This window comes from Pezoporus wallicus, unplaced genomic scaffold, assembly GCF_028554395.1.
Source record: "Pezoporus wallicus isolate ANWC-B61680 ecotype Strahan unplaced genomic scaffold, APGP_CSIRO_Pwel_v1 contig_7339, whole genome shotgun sequence".
Classification (NCBI taxonomy): domain Eukaryota; kingdom Metazoa; phylum Chordata; class Aves; order Psittaciformes; family Psittacidae; genus Pezoporus; species Pezoporus wallicus.
The window spans coordinates 1,641,511-1,656,475 of record NW_026636333.1 but is presented as its reverse complement, the minus strand read 5'-3'; the positions used below and the strand labels follow the sequence as shown (position 1 = coordinate 1,656,475).

The 14,965-nt window shown below is 41.4% G+C and overlaps 1 protein-coding gene across 2 annotated transcripts in view; it reads right to left on the bottom strand.

Moving 5' to 3' along the window:
- The window catches only part of ALK (ALK receptor tyrosine kinase), a 311,567-nt gene that overhangs the window by 28,316 nt on the left and 268,286 nt on the right, over positions 1-14,965 (bottom strand). For both annotated transcript variants that reach the window (XM_057400067.1, XM_057400065.1), the window contains 2 exons: positions 4,519-4,681; positions 30-180 (listed from right to left, as the gene is read on the bottom strand). In XM_057400067.1, coding sequence (XP_057256050.1) covers positions 30-180; positions 4,519-4,681 — 314 coding nt within the window. The remainder of the gene's footprint in view (positions 1-29; positions 181-4,518; positions 4,682-14,965) is intronic.

Genomic DNA, 14,965 nt, shown 5'->3' with positions numbered 1-14,965 from the left:
AGGACAAAACAGAAAGGGCAATCACTTACACTAGGACAAGCATCTTCTCCTTGCTGTCCCACCAAGATATACAAAGTATCATCCTTCTGGAGGTCAAAAATTCCCAGTACAGACACGCCATGGGACCGGACCATGGTATTCTTCCCTCCTTTCCCACCAGCAGCTCCATAGCCTGAGATGCTGCAAGAAAAGAAAACAAGAGTGTAGCAACCGAGTTGCCCCAGACAGGTGGAAGGTACTTGAGGCACTTCTGGGCACTGGGTGCTTTGCACACCTGAACTCTATGCAGTGTCACAGAGTGGTGCCCTGAAGACCTGACACTTGAAATAAATCTAAACCCAAAGCTTGAAGACTGAGGTTCTCTACTCTATGTGGATCTATGAACTTAGGTAGCTATAAAACAGCTTCTTTCACATTGATTCTTGGCCAAACACTCACTGAGGACAGAGTGAGCAAGCCCCTGCAGTTTCAAACTTAAACCATGAAACACATCCTGTTTCCCAAAAGGCATCCCCTTGAGAGGTTTGCAGCAAGGAAGAGAAAGAACAGAAGCAGAAGAACTGGTAAGTACAGCACATATGGCTAAAGTGAACATTAAGCACTAGATTGACGGGGGAGATTTGAGAAAGCAGACAGCATAACTGGTCCTGGTAGCATGAACCAGATGGGAAACAGCTCTCCTATTCCCAGGACCAGAGGAATACAGAAGAGTAGATGGACACAACACTACCTGCAGTAAACAAGGCAAAAGCCTCCCAGCTAAACTCAGTCACCATGAACATCTCGTTGTTTCCAGCAAAGGATGGCTAGGCTGCATATGCAGACTGCTGCATTCTGGGACTTAAGATTCTGAGGTCCCAAAGATTTGTCTGTACCCCTGCAATGCTCAGCTCCTCCTCCCCCTTTCGAAGTATATAAAAAATTTGCAGCTTTTGTCAAAGGATTTCAAAGCACTTTATAATCATGATAAAACACACATCTCTGCCACAACAAAAGACAGAGTTACTCAACTTCCTGAGCAATTCAGTGGTGGGTACAAGCGCAACATAGATCTGAAAGAAGCAGGTGATTCTCCACTGACATTGGTAGCTTGCAGCTATTTCCAGAAGAGCAGAATTCAACGTGGAGCATATAAACAATGACTGCTGGGCTGAAAACACAGCCTTCTCTAACCAGTTACAACATAGGTGCTCTGCTTTAACTCTTCCTTTCCTCTAGCACCTGGCTGGGCTTTGCCCAGCACAGTCAAGTGCAAACAGGTTACAAGCAGAACAAACCAGCAGCGCCCACCACACGTGAGCACCTGAACAGGTTGGGCAGCCAGCTCACTCTCAGCCAGCAACTTGCCTTAGTGATTAGCACGAAGAACTCACCTTGTGATACTGCTCTGAGGCAGCCAGCATGTTCTGAAGTTGAAGCAACTATGGAGCACCAAGTGCTCCATAAAGCACATTAGATCCTCACAGTGTGACACGATTATGTTCATGCCACTGCTGATAACCAAAGCCATCATTCCTCAGTAAGGCTGCACTGGAGCCAGCAGGAAAAGTGATGGACACATAGCACTGGGCTACCCTGAACAGATGCTGCATGAATCTGAAGGCTGAGTGCATTTGCTGTAGAATTCTGTAATGGCTAATGAGGTGCACTGTCAGGCACAGCAAGCTGGCAGGGCTAACTGGCTGCAAGTAGGGGCCATATTTTTCTGTGTATGAACAGATTTTGCATACCAGCAATGAGGTCAGGAGAAACCATTCTGGCTGCATTCAAAAGCTGCACACAAATAAAACAAGGTAGATTCAGGTGACAGTCAGTCCTTATTCAAAATGGGTGTCACTATTTAACCAGATGGGTTATGTTGACTTCAAGTTTTAGCAGGATCCCTTTCCTTAGGCAAAACTTCCTTTCACAGAAGGAATTAATTTAACCATACTGGCCCTGAAGAAAGATTCAGACCACTCCGAGTAGCTATACTCAGAACACAGAATGCCTTCTACTGTCTTCCTCCTTTTCTTTTTCTATGATAGTTGTAGGAACCGAAGAAGAAAACTATCTTCAGGAAGAATCAGGATGAGCAGAGTGCATTGGCTGTGCAAACCAGGACTGTAGAAAAAACCCACATCTCTAGGTAGACAAGTCATGGGAGACACTGGAGCTAGTTTTGAGGATATGAGAAAATCCAGTGCCTGGGCTGGTCAACTTAGGACATTTTTTTGCATTCCACTGTGCTGTGTTCCTGTGTTACCTTACAAGAAGAGACCAAAGAAAAGAGAGGACAGTGGAAATAACAACAAATGGAGCACTCGGCAAAATGAACCAAACACTCTTACCTTAAAAACTGGAAGAAATTGGATAATGGATGGTAATGTGTAAGTTATTACAGTTCACTTCTCTCATACTTAATCACAGGCCTAGCTATGGGATGGCAAGACATTCTGAATGCTTAGAAGGAAATCTGAAAAGAAAAATATTCTTTTATATTGACTAATTTTATTGTTACACAATGTGCAGCTCCTTGAGAGCAAACCAGATGATTTTGTCCATATCAGCAGCGCAGCATATAGGACTCCAGTCTTCAAACGAAGCCACCTACAGTGTTTGGCAGACCTTCATACATGGTGGGATTTTCTGGGTGTGGTTAGCTAGTGCTAGTAGAGTTCTGTGCAAAGTCGAGCTTTCTGTCTTTGCACTTTAGTAACACATATCCTGCCTCCTGTCTACACAAACTCTATCCTTCTCATGCAATTATCGGGAGTGTAACTCACTGCTCTACATTACACAGTGTAAAACACACTGATACGGCACAACAACAAGTTTCTTAAGAGCCCAACAGCCGGCTGGAGGGTTTTATCTCAGCGTCAGCTATATTGGAGATGGCTATCAGGATAACTTAGAGCATCCACAGTGCAGCAAGCCTGCAGGGGAGAGTTAAATACAGGCAGTGGGTCCAGACTCTGGAAAGCCCGAGAACTGATACTGCAACTTGACATTTTCCAAGGGCTATGCTGTACTGGGGGACTCTGCTGCCCCTTCAGCAGCACAGAATCAGGAAGATGTCAAGTTAATTTAAAGTCACAATTTCCTTCTTTCCCCAGGCTGTGAATTCTCTACTAGAGCCTTAAGAGGTGCAGAAGAGAATGTCATCCATTTACGTATAGGTTACCAATGACATTATCCATCTATTAACTATACAGAACCTAAAAGTCTATTAGGTCATTTACAGGACTTAAATAGACAGGCCCTCCCTGCAGGACCTGTGGTTTGTATTGTGTAGCAAAAATCAGCCTACAGTTGCACCGGAATTCTGGCTCTTCTTGGGCACTGTGATATTAAAAAAATGACAGTGTTGCAAGTTTATTGCCTGTTCTCTTTTGGGCTACACTTTATAACCATATTTACTGAATGCTGGTCCTGAAAAATTCTGTTCACCTCAGGCAACTCATTTTTGATAGCTGAGTAAAATATCATTAATGCTTTTTTCATTACCATCAATCCTTGTGGTAATAGGCACTCAGGCAGATCTTGTGCCTAGCCTAGTCTAGCCACTTTCTCAAAACTGCACTAGACTTGTTAGAGGCTGACATCTATCCTCAATATTAATATTCTTTTTCAATAAAGAGAAAGAAAAGGAAGGTGCCAGTAAGTTTTAACTGAAATTTGTTCAAAGCCTTCAGTGGAGTGCTCTACTTTGAAATCCATGATACCATCATTGGTTTCAATAGGGAATGTTGCATAAAAACCCCACCACTAGTCAGTCATTGATTCAAACAGACAGTTCTGCTTACAAACTGAGGCATGTAATGGCTTGATGTTACCCTTCAGATACACTGAACTGATCTTTGATTTACTTCTTACCCCAGCAAGAGCAAAAAGGAAAAATGATTGGTAAAAATCTGGTTAAGGAGCATTGAACTGATCATCTCCCTTTGAAAATAACTCCACAGAGGGATTTAAGCATTAGAACCCTCAGTACCACAGAGCCCAACATCTAGGCGGCTGGCTTCCAAAACCAATTCTACAACAGTGAGCCGGGCTTCAGGCTCAACTTACCATGCCTATATTCAGGAAAGTTAAGATGCTGAGCAGAGCAAGCCGTGCTGTAAAATATGCTGACACAGATTGTGCCTCCTATGCTAGGTGAAGAGCGGGAAAAACTCATGATGATCTCAGAATTCAATGGATGGCACATAGGATACGCATGCCCCTTGGCCTGGGGAGGTCAAAACGCTTGATTTTCAGCTACTTCTAGAGCTCTCCTAACCTGTAACCATTTAGGCTAAAGATGTGTCTGCCTCAGATGGTCTCTTTCTTTTCCTCTCTCTTTCACCAACAAGTTGCATCTTTCAGACAACAAATCTGAGACAGGAAAGGTTGGAAATAAGAGGATCAAGGAGAAGTAAAACCCAAGCAGATCAAGGCAAATTTCTGAATATTTCATATATGCCTAGCACATATCTGCAGTTTGGATATGTTTCAAACACAAAGATATATCATGACAACCAGAGATGGTTCCCTTACCTGTATGTGTTGGTTGCTGGTACTCTCCAGATCTGAATGCCTTGGAGAATCCCTTCAGCTCCTACAATTACACTGAGGTTGGAGTTCCTGTAGGCATCGTTGCATTGGCTCTGTGTGGGGCCATAGGGTCCACTGGCACCGCATGTTGTGAATAACCAGTGTTCTGAAATAAGGACATGTACAAAGCATGACCCAAACACCCAAAGATCAAATAGCTGTTTTGCTCTTTATTCACTCTCTCGTCAGACCAAAGAAGAATCTGGACCCTGAGGTTTTAGCAAGGACAAATACTCACACAGTTCTTTTAAAAGGCTCAGTGCTGTGTATCTCAGTATTTGACAGCTTTTCATCCACAACTCCTGAAAACTACCATGACTATGAACACAGCTTCACTTTTTCTAATGCTCAAAAAGGCAAAGATCACAGAGTAGAGAAAAAATGCAACACAGACCACCCAGTTTGGGGCTCTACTCTCTGGGCTGTTAAATGGCACAGTCATAACCTCAAGACTGGTGCATTTTAGCCCCTTCAGTTTCTACAGACATTTGATAATTTATTTTATATGGGAAAGTAACTGTTAATTAGATAAAACCCTGTAAATACAACATCATCTCAGTGATTAAATCATAACAGTAAATTAATTGTACTTTGGATAATTACTTGCTTACAAGAAATGCAAGTTAAGCTTGAGAATGCGAAACACTTAACCAAGGCCTGTAAAACCAGCACTAGGCTCTGCATGTTCTGTGGGTGTAAATCAGTGCATCTTTATTGAACACATTTTCACCATCTGGAAGTACTAGCCCTCTACAAATAGATATCGAGAACAAAGCTTTGCTAATCTGTGCCTCAAAAATCTGATTTTTTAGTTTGAATACATGATGCTGAAAATGTTGTCCTTTGCCTTAAAGATTCATTATTAGGGCTGGCACAACTGCAAGCCCACAATGCTCTTGTAAAACCAACCTTAACATGGTTGCTAGTATATCAGCAAATATTTCACATGCAATCAAAGCTAAGATCTAGATGGTAAATAAATGGACTAAGCATTTCTGGTGCATGTTACATGATTTATCACTCATTAACAAGCTAATATACACAATCTAATGAACTCTGTTAATTCTACTGCCATTTAAGACTTGAAAGACTTGAAATATATATAAAGAACATTATTTCTACTTAAAGTTGTGCCAGCCAGCCCTCCTTATGACTTTCTCGAAGGGCATCATTTTCCTCCCCAGCTTCAACTAATGTAACACAACACACACAGAATCTTCATCACTGGTACTAATTAACTTAGAGCTTGATCTGCTTCTTGGAATTTGGAGCTATTGCCTAAGCTGATCTGGTCTAGAAATGATGGTTTGCATGTGTCTGGATGAGCAAGACCAGCAGTTCTACCATTACTGCTACTGAAGGGGTTCACCCAGCAGAAATACAAGGAAAGACATTAGTTTAGCCAGGCACAAGGTCTGAATTCACTTTTCACAAACTAACACTGATATTGAGCTAAATTTCTTCTTATAAATAAGTGCAATGCATGAAATAGATCAAATAATTTGGCAGGACTTTCAGAAATGAAGTGGCTGGGATTTCTGGAAAAAAAAACATAAATCAAAACCAAACACCCAAAAAACCAAACCCAAACCTCAAAACCAAACCCAAACCAACCAAAAAACCCCACCCAAAACCAAATAAAAAAAAAAAAACAAAAAACCAAACCCCCCCCCCCCCAAACACACACACACAAAAAACAACCAAAAAAAAAAACCCAAATCCAAACCAAACCCCAACCTTTGTAATAGTGCCTTTACTACTTGAAGAAGCAATGCAAAACTACTACTTCAGGAAAGCTTCTCAATCTAAGTACTGCTGAGAGAATAACTTCCTTCTTACTGCAAAATCTATGCCATTCCTCCTCAAAACTCCCCTGCTAGGGTCCCCTAGAGATTTTACTACCATTACTTGTTTTATATGGATACCTACATACTTATTTTACTTATTTTTCCAATCCTTCTGCAACGGATAGCAGTGTAAAGTCTTAAAACTAGTAAACAGCAAATGGAAGGATTTCCTTCTCCTCCTCTGATGCCCATGTACCCCACAAAACCACAAGATCAACAGGTAAGAGGGGAAAAGCACCTAAGAAAGCAAGGTCTAAAAGTTCCTAAAGCAAAATGCTTCAGTAGCTCCGATATTGACAGTCTTGCACCAGAAGCTACTTATGTTTATTCTTAAAATAAAAAAACCCAACCTCAACCCAAAGCAAAATCTCACACAAAATGGAAGATGAGAGACTCATTCTGTCAGCTATCAGAGTGATATAACATTGCAATATCCCAGTGGGCTAAGCCACCTGCATTGAAACATATGTTTGGTAAAGCAGGCAGGTAAGTGTGCTTGTTTGGAACAGTAAGAAGCCATTTGGATGTCTCCAGTGAAACATCAAACATGTTCCCAAAGGCAGAAGCAGGTGACCTTCAAGGGGACAGTAAGCCCAAAACATGAGAGAATCAAAACGGAAAAGTGGAAGTGACAAAACCTAGGACAGACCACAGCATGTGCATACTGCTGCTATGGAGAAGTTTTACATTTCTGATTGACTCTCTTTAAATATATCTTGTTTCTTATGTATCTGCTTACCTGGCTTTGGAAAAAGTATCTCTAGACTATCATACATATAACACACAGCACAGTGGGACCTGAAACTGGCAGCTCCTGGCTCCCACTGGGTTCCAGGGACAGGGGATCAATGAACTATTCCATATTTTGGCCCTCTGTTTCTAATGGCCCTCTGTTTCCTTAAAAGCCCAATGCTCTGGTAGATCAAAATGCTTCTGGTAGAAGAAAAATGTCCTCCTTCTGCAGATGTTACGTCTTCAGACTTTGAGCTGAAGTAACCACAACGACTTTTGTGTTTTCTGCCTCTTGGACATACTAGAGGGGGCTCACTTCGAGTGAAGAAGCAGTCTCAGAGTAAAAGCAAGAGAAAGTGCACCTGAGCTCTTGGAATCTCACTTTTAAAAGCATGATACTAATGGGAATGAAAACCACAGATACGTTATGTCAGGGACTATGATGTAAGGAACCTGGAGATGACTGAGCACAGGAGCTACTATCTTACATTTCAAAAGGAGTCCTACTGTAATCTTGTATACACTGTGGTATAAACAAGATTATATGCAAAGCCTCCCGGGTTCTGCAGCTGCTGAGGTCAGTACTAGCAGACGTATTTACTTGCTTTACTCAGGTAGATGGTAGACAGGAATGGGAGAAGACGTACTTCAGAAACAGCAGAGCAGGGTAATCTTTGCAGGAAGGGGTCTGGCCCAAGTGAAGTGTATGTGGAGACTGCACCTGATTTGAACTCACAAAAATTTTAGTAAAACCTTGAGCCAGGTTGCATGATCTCATCATTTGTCACTCCTGCACTGGCTTGCAAACAGTCCTCCTCCTGCTTATATGCACTTTGATATGAGATACTGAAAGCCAGTCCAACATGTAACAGCTTTGCTGCTAAATTAAATGGGACAGAACATGGCATGTGAGTAAGTTGCCCCTCATTTCAATATAATTAGGACAGATGGGTCTTAGTTACAATTCTGGATACAGACTAAAAACCTTGCACTTCCCTCCCTCTGCTCTCCTAAACATTCCACAAAGCCAACTCTCAATCTGCAGATGTAAGAGGAGCCAAAGATCTTAAACCACTAACCCAGTAACAAAACACAGCACTGCCCATCTTAGATAAGCCACCCCAATTTTTATTCAACTAAAAATACCCATTCACTCCCTGTGAAGTATTGATTTTCTCCTGATTCTAAAAATGACTACAGCATGTCTCATGATCTCAAAGAGAGCATTTCTACAGGTTGTTGCATGCCACAGCAGTTTACATTAATTCAATCTGAACCATTATTTTGATCACCAAAGACTAAAGCAGCAGCAGTGAATGAAAAATCCTTAAGCACAGATTTTCCCACTGGTGCACAACTGTGGTCTGTCGCATACTGCAGAGCTTCCTTCTGCAGCGTGTGACAGGCACCTCATGCACGCATGATGGGAAAAAGAAGCAGGACTCTCCAGTCTAAATCTTCCCAAATAACTAGTATTTTCAGAAGTCTGCCCAACTTTACATGAGTTACAGATGTCCAGTTTCCAGAAATAGCTGAGCATTCCTATGATGAAAACTAGCAGCTAATTAAATGTAGGGGCCCTACATATTCTGTCATTGGCAGTTGCAAAATGTTAACTGGGATTAGAAACTGGAAATTCCTGTTTAAGGTGGGGGAAAAAGAAAAGAAGTGGAGATTACACTGAGATTCAGAATTGGGGTACTTGTTTCAGTGAATAATTTATACACCAGTTCATTATTTTACAAGTGAGACATTGAGGTACTGGATTGGCTCTAGCAAAGGTCAAGGGAGCTGGTGAAGGGCCTGGAGTACAAGCGCGATGAGAAACAGCTCAGTTACCTGGGGGGGTTTAGTCTGGAGAAGAAAAGGCTCAGGAGGGACCTTACCACTCTCTACAACTGCCTGAAAGGAGGATGGAGTCAGGGGGTGGCTGGTCTCTTCTTCCAAGGAACAAGTGACAGGACCAGAGGAAACAGCCTCAAGCTGCACCAGGGGAGGTTTAGACTGGATATTAGGAACAATTTCTTCCCTGAAAGGGTTGTCAGGCATTGGAACAGGCTGCCCAGGACAGTGGTGGAATCACCATCCCTGGAGATATTTGAAAGACCTGTAGATGTGTCAGAGGAACATAGTTTAGGGGTGGACTTGGCAGTGCTGGTAAATAGCTGGACTTGATCTTACAGGTCTTTTCCAACCTGTTCAATTCTGTGATTCTATGATCCCCACTTTCACGAGAAACATGGCAGAGGAAGCATTTGGTCTTCTGCCTGTTCACCCACACACCTGCCCTCCTCAAGCTCCCTGGCAATCTCCCCAGCACATTTCTAAGGTCTCAGCAACATTATGCAAGAAATGACATTTTGGCTGCAACAGATTTTTTTTTTATATTTTTTTAAATCTTTCTTCCCATTTTTCCTTTCCAAATGAGATTTCCTGATACATTTACACATACAGCCACTCATGCTCATTTTCTTTTGCACTGCAGAAATTCTGTTTTTCACACAGCTTGGCTAGCTGTGTAAAATATACAGCAATCAAGGCACTGGACTGCAGCCACTGCAAGGGGAATGATGTTCTGCTCTTGGAAAACACAAAGAGCAAAACCCCACAAGACTTAAAATGACTAATCCATTTGAAGTGCTGATACTACTTGCAGCCCAGGGTGGCACTGCTGGCCAACAGCAACCAGCAACAATGAAAGAAAACAATGGAGCAAAGCCTGAAGCACATTTGTACTTCTAACATAGGAGGCAATTTCACTGGCATGTATAGCACATAAACTCCATACCACAAAACAGACATAGGCATTTTAGCTATTCCTCAAGAGCCTGAATGTATTAACTGGAATTTGTTAAATTAAGCTGGTTTGAACCAAGATTCAACTCTTTCCAAACCAAAACTTTACTGTGATTTGAGAAAACTACCAACCAAGCCACCATGGTACTTGTCTTATTATGGAATCTAGAGTAATACGCTACTGAAATGCAACAATACTTACAAATAATGTGTAGGCTGTTTGTGGGACTTGCTGCCACAACCTCTATTAAGGTCAAGAGGCTATTACTACTTCCAAAAGCATAAAAAAATACACTAATAAAGGCTGTAAAGTCTCATGCTTCAGGGGCATAAGAACCTCCATAGCTAAACTTCTGAAGGCAATTAACTGTTAGTTTATTTTACTTCTTCCTCTAAGGCAAATATCCTCAAAGTTGAGGCCATGAACAAGCAGAACTCTTGCTTCATCTGTTTGTAAAAAACATTCACAAGCTCCCTCACAATATTTGGCCAATATGGGAAATCAGATACAGTAAACTGCCCATCTTCATCTCCACTAACATTTGGCTGCCGTTAGCACCATGGTACGTGTAAAGGGATACGCCTTTTACTCAGTGCATGAGCAACCTCAGTTATGTATTACCAGTAATTCCAAAACTGATCTATGCTCCATGTCACAGTAAAAGGTCTGTCTGTAGGCAAAATATAATACAAGCAGACATAAGGAACATGTTCATTGATGTAAGGAAGGAAAAAAACTTTTAATTTTGCTTTGAGTTCCGTTGTTTAACGTGTCCTGTGAGCAGCAATTTAGGATCAATACCTTTTCCAGGATTAAGTTTGCCAGAGATTAATGGGGCAGGGGTTTGAAAGATGATGGTAAATGGCAGAACCAAGTTGTGCTCACAATGACAATGTGTCTATGATATTGATGGGATATAATACGATCATAGAAATTAGTAAGTCTTGCCAGCAATACCAGTACTGTTTACACAAGTGCAGCTAGACTATGAGAAATCTAGCTTTTCAACTATTTATGGAGTTACTATTTCTACCTTTTTCTCCTTTCTAAATGAGGGCAGTAATGGAAGACTTGGACATGTTTTTCAGTTCAACCAGAAGAGCATCTGCAGTGATGACAAGTGTATGCTGACTTACCCTGAGTATGATTTCAAAGAAATACTCAAAGCTTGAATCAGGCTTTAGGTTCGTCTTATGTGTCCATATAAAGGGAACACTACCGGGGCATCCTTGTAGGAAATTATCTGTGGTCAGTATAATAGGACAAGTGTATTGCTGACTTTGAGCAGCAATGAGAACAGCTTGTTTCTTGCTACTTTCTGGAACCGGAAACTAAAAGAGCAGCATGAAGAAAACTAATTTCTTTTCTCTTTTATGTTTTACTTAAAGAGATAGCAGGAGTCCTCCACAAAGGGTGCCGAGACATGTACTAACTTTCTGCAATTTGTTTGTTCACAATTACAAAAGATAGTAGAAATGCATGCTAGATAACAAAGGCCAAATTGGGTGGAGGTGGCAAAATTTTGTCAAAACCTTTCCAGAGATTTATAGCAGTTTCAGCACATTTAAACTGCTACTAAGTATGGGGAGCTTTAAAATCTATGTCTAAAATGTGTGAGTTGCCCTGTTTATTTCAATTGTATGATTAACTCTGGAGAACAGTTATTCCAATCCAACTTTGCTATGTTGTGATCTGTTTGTATGCTGATTTTAAGCATTGCACCTTTGCCATTTTCAATATTACAGAGAAAGCAAATGCAATAAAAAATTTCATGCCTACATAATCTGAGATCCCACCATCAGTCTCTGAACGTTTTCTATCACTATTCAGGATGCTGGTTTTAGTGGGAGGTGGGCAATGAGCTGTTACTCACTGTGTTAACTGATGCTTAATACAAAAATACAATTCTGCAGATACCTTTATTGCATTATGCCAACAGTTCAGTTAGTATAATTGCACACAAAGAGCAACCAAATGTAATTTTCTTTTACTTAATACTCACTCCACTGTTCCTTTCAGCTCCTTCATCTGATTAACTAATGCAACCCAGAGTTCTTCCGAGAAACAGCCATGTTAAGTACTGGGAAGAGGACTCTCCCTCATGCAAAAGACAAAATCTGTGCAACCACTAAGTGTTGTGGGGAAGAGAGTGGTGCTGAAGGAAAACAGTAATCTGGCTGGGATGAGAAAATGATTTTATGACAGTTTATATGCAAGAAACCATGGTCACACAATGGCTCATGGATGTACAGGTCAGAGGGGACAAGACAATGCAAGAGTTGAGGGGAAAAACAGGTTGAACTACTTGTACATTTCACAACACACCATTTTTGTCCTGTGTACACTGAGTAAGTTATCAGTGGGACAGGTGAGAAGCTGAAATATGAAAAGGGAGGCTATCCTCATGGTATTTGCAGCCCATTCAGAAGCACCAGAAATCTTTAATTAAAGCTTGATTGCTGTGTGTCTTGTTATCTCCTTTCTCCTACTGAGAATCCTATTTTTTCTCCTCCAGTTTCCATGATAGTAATTTGTTTACCTAGAGTTCCTCATTATTGCTCACTGTATCTCTGTATGCCTGACTTTCTCATACTTTAGCCTTGTCTATAAAAGGAAATTGCATTGGTTTGATATAAATTGGCTTTTTAATTGGTAGTTGAACTCCCTGTAGAGAGATGCTGTGGTTTGAGTGACTTTCAGTTTTACTTACACTAATACCTAATCAATTTAAAAATGAAACTAAAGGAAACTTTGTTTATATCAAAATAAGCAGCACACAGCCTTTTGTACAGACTTGACCATTTCAATCCAAAATCCTAGTGCCACTAAAGTTGCTTCAATTTTCTAGTATACTCAGGCTTTCTTACAGTCTTTTTTCAGGTTCCTTCTAGAATCAAGCTTCATCTGCAACCTTTCAACAAGATGGCATTTCAGCAAATGACATGCCATTCATTAATGAAAAAGGAAAGCATCTGCGTGCTCTGTGACCATCTACCTAACGGTCATCTTGCACTGCAAGTAACTGTGTGATCTGAAACCTACAGGCATTTTTCTGTGTTGGGGCTGATCATCAGCCAGGAACTTGAGAGAGCACCAACACCACATTAATTGTAGCAATTTGGGGGTGTCTTTGGATTTCCTGTGATATAAACAAAGTAGTACCTTTCTTTCAGATTGTAGTTCCTGTTCTGGAGGTTGAGCTGGCTTGAGGACTTACGGAGGGCATTTTATTATCCTGTTGTCTCTTCAGCTATAAGAACACAGTTCTTAGTTTTAATACGATTTCTTAAGAAGGAAATATTCTAGCATGTGATCTATCACACAAGCCAAAGATCACATTAGCTGTAATTACTTTTGGCTGAGCTTACACTGATCAATGCAGTCTTTGGGACTTCAGGGTGGCACTGATGCTGTTGGTTTACTCACACAACAGTACGTACGTGGCCAAAGTAATGGCTTTGACAGACTCAGCCTGAGGTTTCTTAAATACATTACAGCATGCAGAAAGACACAAGAATAAAGCTGGGTAAAATGCATAGCCCAGGGACCAAACAAGCATCTGCAGTGTTTACTGAGAGTAGGAACTTGGCAACACAAAAGAAAAAAGGTGTTTCAGTGCTGTGGAGATGCTCAGACATGCAATGACTTTCCACTACAAGAAGCTGCAGTGTACCTTCTGATTTCTGCCCAGTATACACTGAGGGCACAAAGCAGAGAAAGTTGCTGTAGGAGTGATGTCAAACTTCAAGGGCTGAAGACAATTTTAGACATAACACAAACAGAACAGAGGATCAAGCCCACAAATTAAGCAAGCTCACTTAGATACCACTTGAATTCTCACTCTAAGGTCATAAAAAATTATCTGCATTGCTCAAAGTACCTTCTGCACCCATGCAATCTAGCTCCCATTGTTTCTACCACCCAAATATTTCTTTAAAATGCATTCCTCAGACAGGATAGGGAGCAGAAGAGCTAGAAGATGTTCCACCATTTCAGGTCTAGTGAGAAGTAGGAAGTAACAAAATTCTCATTCAACATATAACAGTCCTACAGCCACATGATTTCTAGACTCACACCCCCACACCCACTTTACCGTAGCTCTGCATTCAAACTTCAGGCCATTCTTGAGTCTAAACCCGACATCTGATGGCTTTTATGTAACTAAAACAGTAGGTACCCCGGAAGTAAATGTACAGCTGCCTTAGGGAACTACATCATAACCTAAGCATTGATATTCCTATGGAAAATCAGCCAGAAGTTCATAATCTACACTTGTGTACAGATCCTACCACAAGATCACTGACCTAAGAGCAATACTGAATGCACTTAAAAAGGTGGCTCCACTTACAGGCAGGAAATGAAGATACAGATATTGAAGGGAACACTTCAATGGATCCTCAAAGACATAAAACATTGGAAATTATACCTTTGTGACAAGCCCAAGCTCATACACAATATCTGTAACAGAGCTACACACAATCTTAATAGCTACAGAGGTCCTCCCAGCCCAGCATCCTCTCATGTGGGCTAATTATTTACATCTCAGTCTCCTGAGACTCCTGTCAGTGCTCCTGCACTTCTCTTGCTGGATGATGCTTGCTACATAAAACATCAATAAACTCCACTTGATGGCAACTATTGGCCTATGCTGCATACTGTACCATCAGCCTCCACTGGCAGAGCTTGCTTCACAAGGGAGTTCAAGGACCAGCATCAGCCCTGCCACAGCAGCATGGAGTGGGACAGTACAATCAGCTTTTCAGGCAGGCTTTGAAGGCTGTGTGGAGCTTTTCACCACCCTGACCAGACTACTGCTGGTATTAGAGCTAACACCACTAGTTCGGACATGTTTCAACAGTACACTGCAGGTAGTGAAGTGAAACATATCCTAGAACAGAACAGACTCGAAGTCTAAGGCAGTGGAGTGGGAGAGGAGTCAGAAGGAACATATCCCTGGGTCTAATGACAAACTAAAGAAGGCATATAGCAACCACACCCTTGTTCTCTACCTTAA